The sequence below is a fragment of the Pristiophorus japonicus genome, chromosome 16, assembly GCF_044704955.1.
Source record: "Pristiophorus japonicus isolate sPriJap1 chromosome 16, sPriJap1.hap1, whole genome shotgun sequence".
Lineage (NCBI taxonomy): Eukaryota > Metazoa > Chordata > Chondrichthyes > Pristiophoridae > Pristiophorus > Pristiophorus japonicus.
Window position 1 is genome coordinate 128,810,779 of NC_091992.1, and position 14,393 is coordinate 128,825,171.

The 14,393-nt window shown below is 43.5% G+C and overlaps 1 protein-coding gene across 11 annotated transcripts in view; it reads right to left on the reverse strand.

Moving 5' to 3' along the window:
* bptf (bromodomain PHD finger transcription factor) overlaps positions 1-14,393 on the reverse strand; it is a 144,573-nt gene that overhangs the window by 23,809 nt on the left and 106,371 nt on the right. For all 11 annotated transcript variants that reach the window (XM_070857879.1, XM_070857881.1, XM_070857880.1 and 8 more), the window contains 3 exons: positions 10,165-10,300; positions 2,068-2,303; positions 478-703 (listed from right to left, as the gene is read on the reverse strand). In XM_070857879.1, the coding sequence (XP_070713980.1) occupies positions 478-703; positions 2,068-2,303; positions 10,165-10,300 (598 nt within the window). The remainder of the gene's footprint in view (positions 1-477; positions 704-2,067; positions 2,304-10,164; positions 10,301-14,393) is intronic.

Sequence of the window (14,393 nt, forward strand, 5' to 3'; positions counted from 1 at the left end):
AAAATTATTGAACATTTTCAAATACATTCTTCAGGCACAAATGTAATGAGAAGATAGCATTCTAGCATCATTTTGGTGCTGGGAAATATATTTTTATTGGGTCTGTGAAGTCCATGATTAAACAATGCCTAGTTCCATTGTGAATATAATAAAAATTTGTATTTTCAATAAGGCATTTAGAAAACAACTGAGAACATATTCCATAGGACATACAGCACAGAAACAGGCCACTCGGCCCGACCAGTCTCTACTCGATCCTCCTCCCGTCTTTCCTCATTTAAATCTATCAGCATAACCCTCTACTTCCTTCATCATATGCTTGTCTAGTCTCCCCTTAAATGCATCTATACTATTCATTTCAACCATTCCCTGTGGTAGCGAGTTCCATTCTCACCACCATTCCATAGGTGTTTATTACCAAGCTACTTCATTTAGCTAAAATGTTGAAAATAAGTGACACCAATAGAATTGGCTTACCTGGTGCTGCTGTTGTTGCAGCATCTACTGTTGTTGCAGGAGCTGCTGCCGTGACTGTTGGCAGAGGTGTGAAAAGGAACCTCTGAATAGTTCCACTTGGCATAGCAGCCTGCATTAACTGTTGTCCTGGCCCAGGAATTACTGATACGCCTTGTGGGATAAGCTGAAGCTGTCCAGTAGTTTGCCCCTGCCCTTGAATCACCACAGTCAATCCCTGACCCCCACTCTGCAACAAGAACAGCAGCATGATTACCAAATGGAACAGCTCTGTCAGCATCAGTATGTAGCTGCATGTTTGCAAATACCCTCGGTTTGCTACTCTCATCTGTACTTTTGTTGGAGGAGGTACTGACAGACAACATGAAGACAATGTCAAAATACAGAACAAGCCAAGAAATGTAACCTCACCCTATCTCCCCGCAGCACCCCCCCTCCCCACTAGTGCCAGGTCCTGAGTATTTATGGGGTTATTTCTTCTCGCGAAGGAACCTGAATCTCTCACTCATTGTAATACTGTACACCACTGCTAAAGAATCACACTCTCCCAAACTTTGGGATGTATGAGGTACATCAATTTTAATGCTGAGGTAGCATAGAATTTAGAAGACATTTGGTAATTTCAAAATTATACCTAAATGCACCAAATTGTGTGTCTGGTAGTGAGAATTTAAGAATTCTACTCCCAAAAAAATTAACCCCAACCGTAGTCAGTTAAAACTGCTCTTTTTCCGAAGAGAACTTTAAAAGTACATGGAACGGTCCCCATGATTTTGAATCTACAGGAACTTTAATTCACTTTGCAATAATTCAGAAAGAACATGTTGAATGTTGGTGTGATGGGACATGCTACTGACTAAAGGAGCATACAGTATTCGGGGTTGGAAGTGGACGGTTTATAACTAGTCAAAGCTGCTGGTTAAAAAAATCCAAAACGAATCCATAAAATAGAATTTTGCAGTGGTCTTCGTCAACTGGATGAGTACAAATGAGATCCATTAGCTACTGTTGGACGCAGCAGCTTCAAGTAAATTTAATCACAAATTTAAAATATACAAAATCAAATTTCTCTTTCAAACAGAAACCTTAGATCCCATAGAATTACACTGAATATACAGCACAGAAATAGGCCCTTCAGCCCAACCAATCCATTATGGCATTCATTCTCCACTCGAGCCACCTCCTGTCCTTCCTCATCTAACTCTATCAGCATAATCCTCTATCCTCTTCTCCCTCATGTGTTTATCTAGCTTCCCCTTAAATGCATCTATGCTATTTGCCTCAACTTCTTCCTGTGGTAGTGAGTTCCACATTCTAACCACTCTCTGGTTGAAGAAGTTTCTTCTGAATTCCCTATTTAATTTCTTATATTGATGGCCTCTAGTTTTGCTCCCCCTCATAAGTGGAAACAGCATATAGATGACATAGAATTTAATCTGCTTGCCCTCATGATTTATAATAAGTAAAGGTTCAGCTAGCAAATTAAGGTTTATTTTAAATAATAATAGAGAATATTTTTGCACTGTATATGGTTTAGTATTCCGACATATAATGGTTTCCCTCTTTTCGTGATGAAAACTGCACAACTCTTACCTGTCCTTGTGTGAGTTGGGTGAGCTGTGCCATTGTTAATCGGACCTGTCCCTGTTGAGGCCGCTGGGCTGGCTGCTGGCCTTGTGGTGCGGCAGGACGACTTTGGATAGGTTGCACAGGTGTGCTTGGAGCGGTCACCATCTTCTGGGTTGAACTTTGAACCAAATTACCCGTACTTGACACAGTTGTTACGGGCTGTCCACGGATAATCTGAGTGACAACCTGTTGGTTTTGAGCTGGAAAGCAAATAGAGCAGCTTATTAATGTCTGTTATGACTCAGTCAGTCCCTTGTTATAATGAACATTCTGTTCATTTGCTTCCAATATTGGAAGTATTGCTATTCCGATAGACTAAACTTCAGCAAATCTCGCTCAACTTTGAATTCATTTAAATGTGACAAATATCCACCCTTGGATTAGTGCCGATAACCCTGTGACAGATCCATTTATGAAGCTACATCAGAAAGGGCAGAAAAGTGATTAAATACTTGTAAGTAAGAGAGAATTGGAGAAAGGATAAGGGAACTGAAGTAAGGGAATTGAGTCGGAGAGCGGGAGAGCGAGGAGGAGCAGTGTCGAGTCGAGCGGCCTATAAAGGCCCATAGGCAGCAGTCGGAGAGCGGTTCAGTGAGGAGCAGTGTCGAGTCGAGCGGCCTATAAAAGGCCCATAGGCAGCAGTCGGAGAGCGGTTCAGTGAGGAGCAGTGTCGAGTCGAGCGGCCTATAATGGCCCATAGGCAGCAGTCGGAGAGCGGTTCAGTGAGGAGCAGTGTCGAGTCGAGCGGCCTATAAAGGCCCATAGGCAGCAGTCGGAGAGCGGTTCAGTGAGGAGCAGTGTCGAGTCGAGCGGCCTATAAAGGCCCATAGGCAGCAGTCGGAGAGCGGTTCAGTGAGGAGCAGTGTCGAGTCGAGCGGCCTATAAAGGCCCATAGGCAGCAGTCGGAGAGCGGTTCAGTGAGGAGCAGTGTCGAGTCGAGCGGCCTATAAAGGCGTGCTTGTGCAGCTGCAGTGGGGTGAGAAGGCAAAAAAAAAAGTAGAAAGAAATTGAAAGGTGACGTCACAGCCAAGGAGGTAAGTGATTGGAAAGTAGTTTTTCTTCTTTTTTCTTTTCTATATCAGTAAGTAACCTTTAGCATTGTTGTTGCCAAATTAAATTAATCTAAGAGTTAAGACATGGCAGGCGAGCTCGGACAAGTGTTATGCTCCTCCTGTACTATGTGGGAAGTCAGGGACGCTTCCGGTGTCCCTGACGACTACGTGTGCGGGAAGTGTATCCGCCTCCAGCTCCTGACGGACGCATTGCGGCACTGGAGCTGCGGGTGGATTCACTCTAGAGCATGCACGATGCTGAGAATGACGTGAATAGCATGTTTAGCGAGTTGGCCTCAGCACAGGTAAAGGGTACACAGCCAGATAGTAAATTGGTGACCAACAGGAAGAGCAGTGGAAGGAAGGTAGTGCAGGGGTCCCCTGCGGTCATCCCCCTGCAAAACAGATACACTGCTTTGAGTACTGTTGAGGGGGATGACTCATCAGGAAAGGGCAGCAGCAGCCAAGTTCATGGCACCGTGGGTGGCTCTGCTGCACAGGAGCGCAGGAAAAAGAGTGGGAGAGCTATAGTGATAGGGGATTCGATTGTAAGGGGAATAGATAGGCATTTCTGCGGTCACAACCGAGACTCCAGAATGGTATGTTGCCTCCCTGGTGCAAGGGTCAAGGATGTCTCGGAGCGGGTTCAGGACATTCTGAAAAAGGAGGGTGAACAGCCAGTTATTGTGGTGCACATAGGTACCAACAATATAGGTAAAAAAACAGGATGAGGTCCTACGAGACGAATTTAGGGAGCTAGGAGCTAAATTAAAAAGTAGGACCTCAAAAGTAATAATCTCAGGATTGCTACCAGTGCCACGTGCTAGTCAGAGTAGGAATCGCAGGATAGCTCAGATGAATACGTGGCTTGAGGAGTGGTGCAGAAGGGAGGGATTCAAATTCCTGGGACATTGGAACCGGTTCTGGGAGAGATGGGACCAGTACAAACCGGATGGTCTGCACCTGGGCAGGATCGGAACCAATGTCCTGGGGGGAGTGTTTGCTAGTGCTGTTGCGGAGGAGTTAAACTAACATGGCAGGGGGATGGGAACCTATGCAGGGAGACAGAGGGAAACAAAACGGAGGCAGAAGCAAAAGATAGAAAGGCGAACAGTAAAAGTGGAGGGCAGCAAAATTCTGAAGGGGCAAAGTGTGTTAAAAAGACAAACCTGAAGATGCGGTGCCTCAATGCGAGGAGTATTCGGAATAAGGTGGACGAATTAACTGCGCAGATAGCAGTTAACAGGTATGATGTAACTGGCATCACGAAGACATGGCTCCAGGGTGACCAAGGCTGGGAACTCAACATCCAGGGATATTCAACATTTAGGAAGGATAGGCAGAGAAGAAAAGGAGGCGGGGTGGCGTTGCTGGTTAAAGAGGAAATTAATGCAATAGTAAGGAGGGACATTAGCTTGGATGATGTGGAATCGGTATGGGTGGAGCTGCGGAATACCAAAGGGCAGAAAATGCCGGTGGGAGTTGTGTGCAGACCACCAAACAGTAGTAATGAGGTTGGGGGCAGCATCAAACAAGAAATAAGTGATGCGTGCAGTAGAGGTACAGCAGTTATCATAGGCGACTTTAATCTACATATTGATTGGGCTAACCAAACTGGTAGTAATGCGGTGGATGAGGATTTCCTGGAGTGTATTAGGGATGATTTTCTCGACCAATATGTCGAGGAACCAACGAGAGAGCTGGCCATCCTAGACTGGGTGATGTGTAATGAGAAGGGACTAATTAACAATCTTGTTGTGCGAGGCCCCTTGGGGAAGAGTGACCATAACATGGAAGAATTCTTTATTAAGATGGAGAGTGACACAGTTAATTCGGAAACTAGGGTCCTGAACTTAAGGAAAGAGAACTTCGACGGTATGAGGCATGAATTGGCTAGAATAGACTTGGCCAAGGATACTTAAAGGGTTGACGGTGGATAAGCAATGGCAAACATTTAAAGATCACATGGACGAACTTCAACAATTGTACATCTCTGTCTGGAGTAAAAATAAAACGGGGAAGGTGGCTCAACCGTGGCTAACAAGAGAAATTAAGGATAGTGTTACTATGGAAGACACGAATAACCTTCCGAATGTACTTGGGAACAGTGGGTCTAGTGAGGAGGAGGAACTGAAGGATATCCTTATTAGGCGGGAAATTGTGTTAGGGAAATTGATGCGATTGAAGGCCGATAAATCCCAGGGGCCTGATAGTCTGCATCCCAGAGTACTTAAAGAAGTGGCCCTAGAAATAGTGGATGCATTGGTGATCATTTTCCAACAGTCTATCGACTCTGGATCAGTTCCTATGGATTGGAGGGTAGCTAATGTAACACCACTTTTTAAAAAAGGAGGGAAGGGAGAAAACGGGTAATTATAGACCAGTTAGCCTGACATCAGTAATGGGGAAAATGTTGTAATCAATTATTAAAGATGAAATAGCAGGGCATTTGGAAAGCAGTGACAGGATCGGTCCAAGTCAGCATGGATTTATGAAAGGGAAATCATGCATGACGAATTTTCTGAATTTTTTTTTGAGGATGTAACTAGCAGAGTGGACAAGGGAGAACCAGTGGATGTGGTGTATTTGGACTTTCAAAAGGCTTTTGACAAGGTCCTGCACAAGAGATTGGTGTGCAAAGTCAAAGCGCATGGAATTGGGGGTAATGTACTGACGTGGATAGAGAACTGGTTGGCAGACAGGAAGCAGAGAGTCGGGATAAACGGGTCCTTTTCAGAATGGCCGACAGTGACTAGTGGAGTGCCACAGGGCTCAGTGCTGGGACCCCAGCTCTTTACAATATACATTAACGATTTGGATGAAGGAATTAAGTGTAATATCTCCAAGTTTTCAGATGACACTAAACTGGGTGGCGGTGAGAGCTATGAGGGGGACACTACGAGGCTGCAGGGTGACTTGGACAGGTTAGGTGAGTGGGCAAGTGCATGGCAGATGCAGTATAATGAGGATAAATGTGAGGTTATCCATTTTGGGGGCAAAAACACAAAGGCAGAATATTATCTGAATGGCGGAAGATTAGGAAAAGGGGAGGTGCAACGAGACCTGGGTGTCATGGTTCATCAGTCATTGAAGGTTGGCATGCAGGTACAACAGGCAGTGAAGGGGACAAATGGTATGCTGGCCTTCATAGCTAGGGGATTTGAGTATAGGAGCAGGGAGGTCTTAATGCAGTTGTACAGGGCCTTAGTGAGGCCTCACCTGGAATATTGTGTTTCGTTTTGGTCTCCTAATCTGAGGAAGGACATTCTTGCTATTGAGGGAGTGCAGCAAAGGTTCACCAGGCTAATTCCAGGGATGGCGGGACTGTCATATGAGGAGAGACTGGATCAACTGGGCCTTTATTCACTGGAGTTTAGAAGGATCTCATAGAAATGTATAAGATTCTGATGGGACTGGACAGGTTAGATGTGGGAAAAATGTTCCCGATGTTGGGGATGTCCAGAACCAGAGGACATAGACTTAGGATAAGGGGTAGTCCATTTAGGACCGACATGAGGAGAAACTTCTTCACCCAGAGAGTGGTGAGCCTGTAGAATTCTCTAGCACAGAAAGTTGTTGAGGCCAATTCACTAAATATATTCAAAAAGGAGTTAGATGTAGTCCTTACTACTAGGGGGATCAAGGGGTATGGCGAGAAAGCAGGAATGGGGTACTGAAGTTGCATGTTCAGCCATGAACTCATTGAATGGTGGTGCAGGCTCGAAGGGCTGAATGGCCTACTCCTGCACCTATTTTCTATGTTTCTATGAATTGCTTGCTGTACCTGCATGCTAACTTTGTGTTTCCTATGAGGACATCGAAATCTCTCTGAACACCAACATTTAATAGTTTCTCACCATTTAAAAAATATTCTCTTTTTCTATTCTTCCTACCAAAATGAATAACCTCACATTCCCCACATTATACTCCATCTACTACCTTATTGCCCACTCACTTAACCTGTCTATATCCTTTTGCAGGCTCTTCATATCCTCCTCACAGCTTACTTTCCCACTTAGCTTTGTATCGGCAGCAAACGTGGATACATTGCACTAGGCCCTTCATTACAACAGTGATTACACTCCAAAAGTACTCCATTGGCTATAAAGCACTTTGAGACATCCGGTGGTCATGAAAGCAGCTATATAAATGCAAGTCAGTCTGTCTTTTTCTTTCTTTCATCTAAGTCATTCATATAGATTGTAAACAGCTGAGGGCCATGCACGGATCCTTGTGGCACCCCACTAGTTACAGCCTGCAAACCAGAAAATGACCCATTTATCCCTACTCTCTGTTTTCTGTCCGTTAACCAATCCTCTAGCCATGCTAATATATTACTCCCAACCCCATGAGCCCTTATCTTGCATAACAACCTTTTATGTGGCACCTTATCGAATGAGTTTTTGCAATCCAGACATTCTACATCTGTGGAAATGTACTTTTAAAGTTACATTTCCTGTTACATGTACCCTTTGGCAATGAAACAAAATGGAGTCCCGGTCCTCCCAGAAGCCCCTGCAGCAAACAGTCTGCTTCTGCATAAACATGCTAACCTTGACTGAAACTGCGGATAGCTGATTAATTGAGAAAAGCAGGAGCCATCTGTATGAGCGAGGGAACTTTGAATATACCCACCCAGCCGGAGGCTTAACCACCAGAGAACAGAAAGAATGTCCTGTTGGTATAAGTACTACCCATTGTACTTCCCTGTACTACTAATAACCTGTTGCTATGCTAAACCTTAGAAGGACTAGATAAAGGCTGTACAGATATGTAAAGACTCAAACAAGGATGTGGTACTAATTAAATTGGAGCACTCTTTATCTGTATTTGCTGACCGCAAGGGCAGAACCGATACACATGATGGAACCATAACTTGTTTGTTCTACTGTATAAAGATATTGTAAATTTGTACTACTGTGGGAGTCTTCGCTTAGCCTTTGATTGAGTGACTCTTCCTCGCTGCAAGTAAAACGTATTAAAGGAACATCTACCGGAGCTGATTGTGTCAGAATCTTATATTGAGAGTCGAGATTTCGACACATCCACTGGTTCCCCATTAACTATTCCGCTAGTTACATCCTCAAAAAACTCATTTTGTTAAATACCATTTTGCTTTCATAAAACCATGTTGACTCTCCCTAATCATATTATGATTTTCTAAGTGCCCTGTTACCATTTCCTTAATAATGGATTCCAGCATTTTCCCAACGACTGATGTCAGGCTAACTGGCTTGGAGCTCTGTGTTTTCTCTACCCCCTTTATGAATAGCAGGATTATATTTGCTACCTTCCAATCTGCTGGGATTGTTCTACAATCTCGGGAATTTGGGAAGATTACAGCCAATGCATCCACTACCTCCCGCAGGGTATTTTAGAGACCCAGGGTGCAGGCCACCAGCTCCAGGGGATTTTTCAGCTTTTAGTCCCATTATTTTCTCAAGTACTTTTTCTTTACTGATATTAATTACTTTAAGTTCCTTACTTTTATTAGCCCCTTGGTTCCCCACTATTTTTGGTATGCTTTTTGTATCTTTTACTGTGAAGACAGATACAAAATATTTGTTTAAAGTCTCTGCTATTTCCTTATTCTCCTTTATAATTTCACTTGTCGCAGCCTCTAAGGAACCAATGCTTTTACTTTTGCTACTCTTCTTTTCAACATTCATATGTCTTTTTATTTTTATTTTTTTAAACCCTCAATCATATTGTGACATGCTAGGATAAATATTTTCGTATTTCTAGTAAACTGCCTCAAAGGCAATCTCTAGCCCGTGTTGTGAGAGGAGTGGGCTGCACGGAACTCTCATCACATTCAACGGAATGAGCAATTGCAACTATCAGATGCACCACACTACCAGAGAGCATGCAATCTTTCCAGAAAATACATGTACACACAGTTATACAACATACTCCATTCCACACAATAAATGCATACATACCTGCCTGCACATAAATGTCAGGATAGACTTGCATGTATGAACACGTTCCTGATACGACTTTGACTAGTTATATGTATTGCTTTATTTGGAATTCTTGTGTCAGCAGTTTCTTGCCCCACCCCAATCTCCCCATCCCCAGAGGGCCTAGCAAGTAAGATTGAAGACACAAACATCTGTTCTGACACCGAGGGTACTGATCAGAATTCAGTTTTTTAAAAAAAATCTGACCAGACACTTTTTAGTCATTGAATTCTAATGAAAACCATTAGCCTTCAGCATCGTCAATCAATCAGTGTTCAATATGGTTGTTGTGGAGTTGCAGCGGACTTATTGCGGGTTAACTGCTGTAAAGGGAAAAACAATGGGAAGAATAGCACACCCGTGACTAACACATTAAATACATGCAATTGAAAGATTAGATAAAACTGAAAATCACTGTGTGTGCATTTGCTACAGTAAATTAAACATGTTCGTCTTCCAGCAACATGGACATAGGTTTACTGCTGCCGAGTTACTGTGCTCAGCCAGACTGTTGTAGCATGGCACTAAGTGGAAGCCAGATCAGTCGAGGGAAACTTGAACATCTCCTCTCTGGACCACTTGTGCTTAACTCAATGGACATTGTTACAGTCCTTGAAGCAAGTCGCCCACCTTCTGGAGCACGTGGCCCAGAGATACAAAGTAGGCTTCATGTGGAGGTGTCTGCTTGGAACTTTGTTAGCATAGCCTCAGCTGTGATTTGCTCAAGAAAGCAACTTCTTGTGCTAATAATTCTTAAAAATAAACTTTTAATTTCTTTTCTACTAATTTCATCCCAACTCAGAGCTAGTGGATTATGAAAACAAAGTCAAGCCCCAAGACTCATGTTGCAGCAGGTTTGTTCACCTACAGGTGAAGTAGAGGAGAGCCACAAAGCTGCAATAGGACCATCAACAGTGCAAAATGAGAGAGATGACAACAAGACAAAAACAGAACAGATGACTGAGCCTGCATAATTGATGGGAAGTACTAATGGATCGCTTGATGTATCACACTGGCAATTTGAGAAGTACAAAAGGTGAACCTACTGGCTGGGAGTATGCCTTGCTGCACCATCAAAGGCGTACGGATAATGGTTTTCCCAAGGGCTGCAGTCTGCTGAAAAGGTGCTCTTATAACCGTAACACCAGGACGTATCTGTGTCGCTCCTCCTGTTGTGAGAACCTGGCATAAAACAAGTAAAATATGAAAGTATATTAATTTCCAAACGGTAATACAAATGCCAAAGCACAGGATCACCTGAGCATGTGCACAAAGGAACTCTTCCAAATTCTTAGAGCCATTGCCTAACAAAATAAAACACATCAAAACCAGCCAACTTCCATCGAGCCACTGAAATGATGTAACATTTGTTGATTCTTCTCCCCCCGCCCCTTCCCCAGCAACCCACAAGGCAAATGAGCTTAAAAAATGTCTAATAACTATTTTGATTGTGACAGGATGAACAAGGCTGTGTGAACTGCAAGTCTGAACTCAACTGAAGCTGTCTGAGGAACATCCAAATATACATGAGATTAGATGCCACAAGAACCACTTCCAACTGATTAGTGTGCATGGGAGGCATTCAAGAATTTACTTCTGATCCCAGTCAAGTCTCGTGGTCATCTCAAATTCTGGAATAGAGCCGTAGACCTCTGGTCAGGGTATAGTAGTCTGGGGAGGTGGAAATTGCTTTTAGTTGTAACATAGAAACATAGAAATTAGGTGCAGGAGCAGGCCATTCAGCCCTTCGAGCCTGCACCGTCATTCAATAAGATCATGGCTGATCATTCAACCTCAGTACCCCTTTCCTGCTTTCTCTCCATACCCCTTGATTCCTTTGGCCGATAGGGCCATATCTAACTCCCTTTTGAATATATCTAACGAACTGGCCTCAACAACTTTCTGCGGTAGAGAATCCACAGGTTGACCACTCTCTGAGTGAAGACGTTTCTCCTCATCTCGGTCATAAATGGCTTACCCCTGGTTCTGGAACTCCCCAGCAACGGGAACATTCTTCCTGCCTCTTACGTGTCCAATCCCGTCAGAATTTTATACGTTTCTATGAGATCCCCTCTCATTCTTCTAAACGCCAGTGGATACAAGCCCAGTTGATCCAGTCTCTCCTCATATCTCAGTCCTGCCATCCCAGGAATCAGTCTGGTGAACCTTCGCTGCACTCCCTCAATAGCAAGATCGTCCTTCCTCAGATTAGGAGACCAAAACTGAACACAATATTCGAGGTGTGGCCTCACCAAGACCCTGTACAACTGCAGTCAGACCTCCCTGCTCCTATACTCAAATCCTCTAGCTATGAAGGCCAACATGCCATTTGCATTCTTCACCGCCTGCTGTACCTGCATGCCAACCTTCAATGACTGATATACGATGACACCCAGGTCTCGTTGCACCTCCCCTTTTCCTAATCTGTCACCATTCAGATAATATTCTGTCTTCCTGCTTTTGCCACCAAAGTGGATAACCTCACATTTATCCACATTATACTGCATCTGCCATGCATTTGCCCACTCACCTAACCTGTCCAAATCATCCTGCAGCCTCTTAGCATCCTCCTCACAGCTCACACTGCCATCCAGCTTAGTGTCATCTGCAAACTTGGAGATATTACATTCAATTCCTTCATCTAAATCATTGATGTATATTGTAAAGAGCTGGGGTCCCAGCACTGAACCCTGCGGCACCCCACTGGTCACTGCCTGCCATTCTGAAAAGGACCCGTTTATTCTGACTCTCTGCTTCCTGTCTGCCAACCAGTTTTCTATTCACGTCAATACATTACCCCCAATACCATGTGCTTTAATTTTGCACACTAATCTCTTGTGTGGGACCTTGACAAAAGCCCAACATCCCAAATTTTCTTCGGATGTAGGAGGGAAAGTGGCAATCCGCGGAATGTGGAGTTATGTTGGTAGATTAGACCTGCTATAAAGGCATACACATCCAATGCAATAAACACTTAACTGTAACTCCATTTAATGCTGTAGCTGAAGAAGCCATTAGAGCTTATCTATTATGAAGAAAATAGAATCTAGTTTGATCAGTGTCAAAGAGGCCAGCCTTGTCGAGATGGTACCAAAGTGACCAACACCAAAGCAGTCAATGCCTGTGATCACCGATTTACAGGGCTGCGATACTGGAAGGGGAAATGATGAATGGACACAATAGATGGCACTTTAGTGGCTCTTAAGTAAAGAGAGACACCAAAATAGAGGAGTTGGATCTGAAACAGCCTTAGACGGGGGAAAAGGCGGCCAGAAGTATTTTTCTTCAAAATACTTTGCAATATGTTTTCAGGAGTTACTGACATCCCAGAGGTGGCGCCATTCATTTTAATGGGGTGGGTGGGGGGCATTATTTCACACTAACCTGGAAAAAGTTCCAGAACTGTCTGACCCTGGGGACGCATATCACTAAATAAGTATGTAGTGTAATAATTAACTATTTTTACAATGCTAACGAGTTGAAAAATCAGCAGCAGCTACATGTCCCCAGCCTAAAACGATACAAATGTTGAGGTGTTTGGTCATTTGTCTCCAAGGTTACAGGCTTGAGAGAAGTACTGAGTTGTATAATTCTAACATAACAATGCTGCATGATTGGTTCAGTCATGTGTATGACTGGCCAGCCCTTTGTGAAGTGAGTGGTCAGTTATCAAAATCCAGGAAGCCTAAGAACATAAGAAATGGGAGCAGGAGCAGCCCCTCAAGCCCACTCTGCCATTCAATAAGATCATGGCTGATCTGATTTTGGCCTCAACTCCACTTCCCTGCCGTTCCCCATAACCCTTGACTCCCTTATCATTCAAAAATCTGTCTATCTCTACCTTAAATACATTCAATGACCCAGACGCCACAGCTCTGAGGTAGGGAATTCCACAGAGTCACAACCCTCAGAAGAATTTCCTCCTCATTTCCATTTTAAATGGGCGACCCCTAGTTCTAGATTCCCCCATGAGGGGAAACATCCTCTCTGCATCTACCCTGTCAAGCCCCCTCAGAATCTTATGCGTTTCAATAAGAACACCTTTCATTCTTCTAAACTTCAATGAGTACAGGCCCAACATGCTCAACTTTTCTTCATAAGACAACCCCTTCATCTCAGGAATCAACCTTGTGAACATTCTCTGAACTGCTTCCAATGCAAGTATATTCCCCCTTAAATAAGGAGACCAAAACTGTACGCAGTATTCCAGGCGTGGTCACACCAATGCCCTATACAATTGTAGGACTACCCTACTTTTATACTCCATCCCCCTTGCAATAAAGGCCAACATTTCATTTGCCTTCCTAATTACTTGCTGTACCTGCATGCTAACTTTTTAATGTTTCATGTACAAGAACACCTAGATCCCTCTGTACCTCAGCATTTTGTAATCTCTCCCCATTTAAATAGTAATTTGCTTTTTTATTTTTCCTACCAAAGTGGATAACTTCACATTTTCCCACATTATACTCCATCTGCCAAATGTTTGCCCAGTCACTTAGCCTATCTATATCCTTTTGCAGGTTCTTTGCGTCCTCCTCACAACTTACTTTCCCACCTATCTTTGTATCAGCAGCAAATTTGGCTACATTATACTTGGTCCCTTCATCCAAGTTATTAATAGAGTGTAAGTAGTTGGGGTCCCAGCACTGATCCCTATGGCACCCCACTAGTTACAGTTTGCCAACCGGAAAATGACCCATTTATCCTGACTCTCTGTTTTCTGTTAGTTAGCCAATCCTCTATCCATGCTAATATATTACCCCCAACCCCGTGAGCTCTTATCTTGTGCAGTAACCTTTTATGTAGCACTTTATCAAATGTCTTCTGGAAATCCAAATACATCTACTAGTTCCCCTTTATCCACCCTGCTCATTACATCCTCAAAGAACTCCAGCAAATTTGTCAAACATGATTTCCCTTTCATAAAACCATGACTGCTTGACTATTATGATTTTCTAAATGACCTGCTACTACTTCCTTAATAATGGACTCCAGCTTTTTCCCAATGGCAGATGTTAGGCTAACTGGTCTATAGATTCCTGCTTTCTGTCTCCTCCTTTCTTAAATAGGGGCGTTACATTTGTGGTTTTCCAATCCGCTGGTACCTCTCCAGAATCCAGGGAATTTTGGTAGATTACAACCAATGCATCCACGATCTCTGCAGCCACTTCTTTTAAGACCCTAGGATGCAGGCTATCAGGTCTAGGGGAAGTAAATTAAATAGTTTAAAATCAGGGATACCCGATTTGGAACCTATAACAATTAGTTCAGA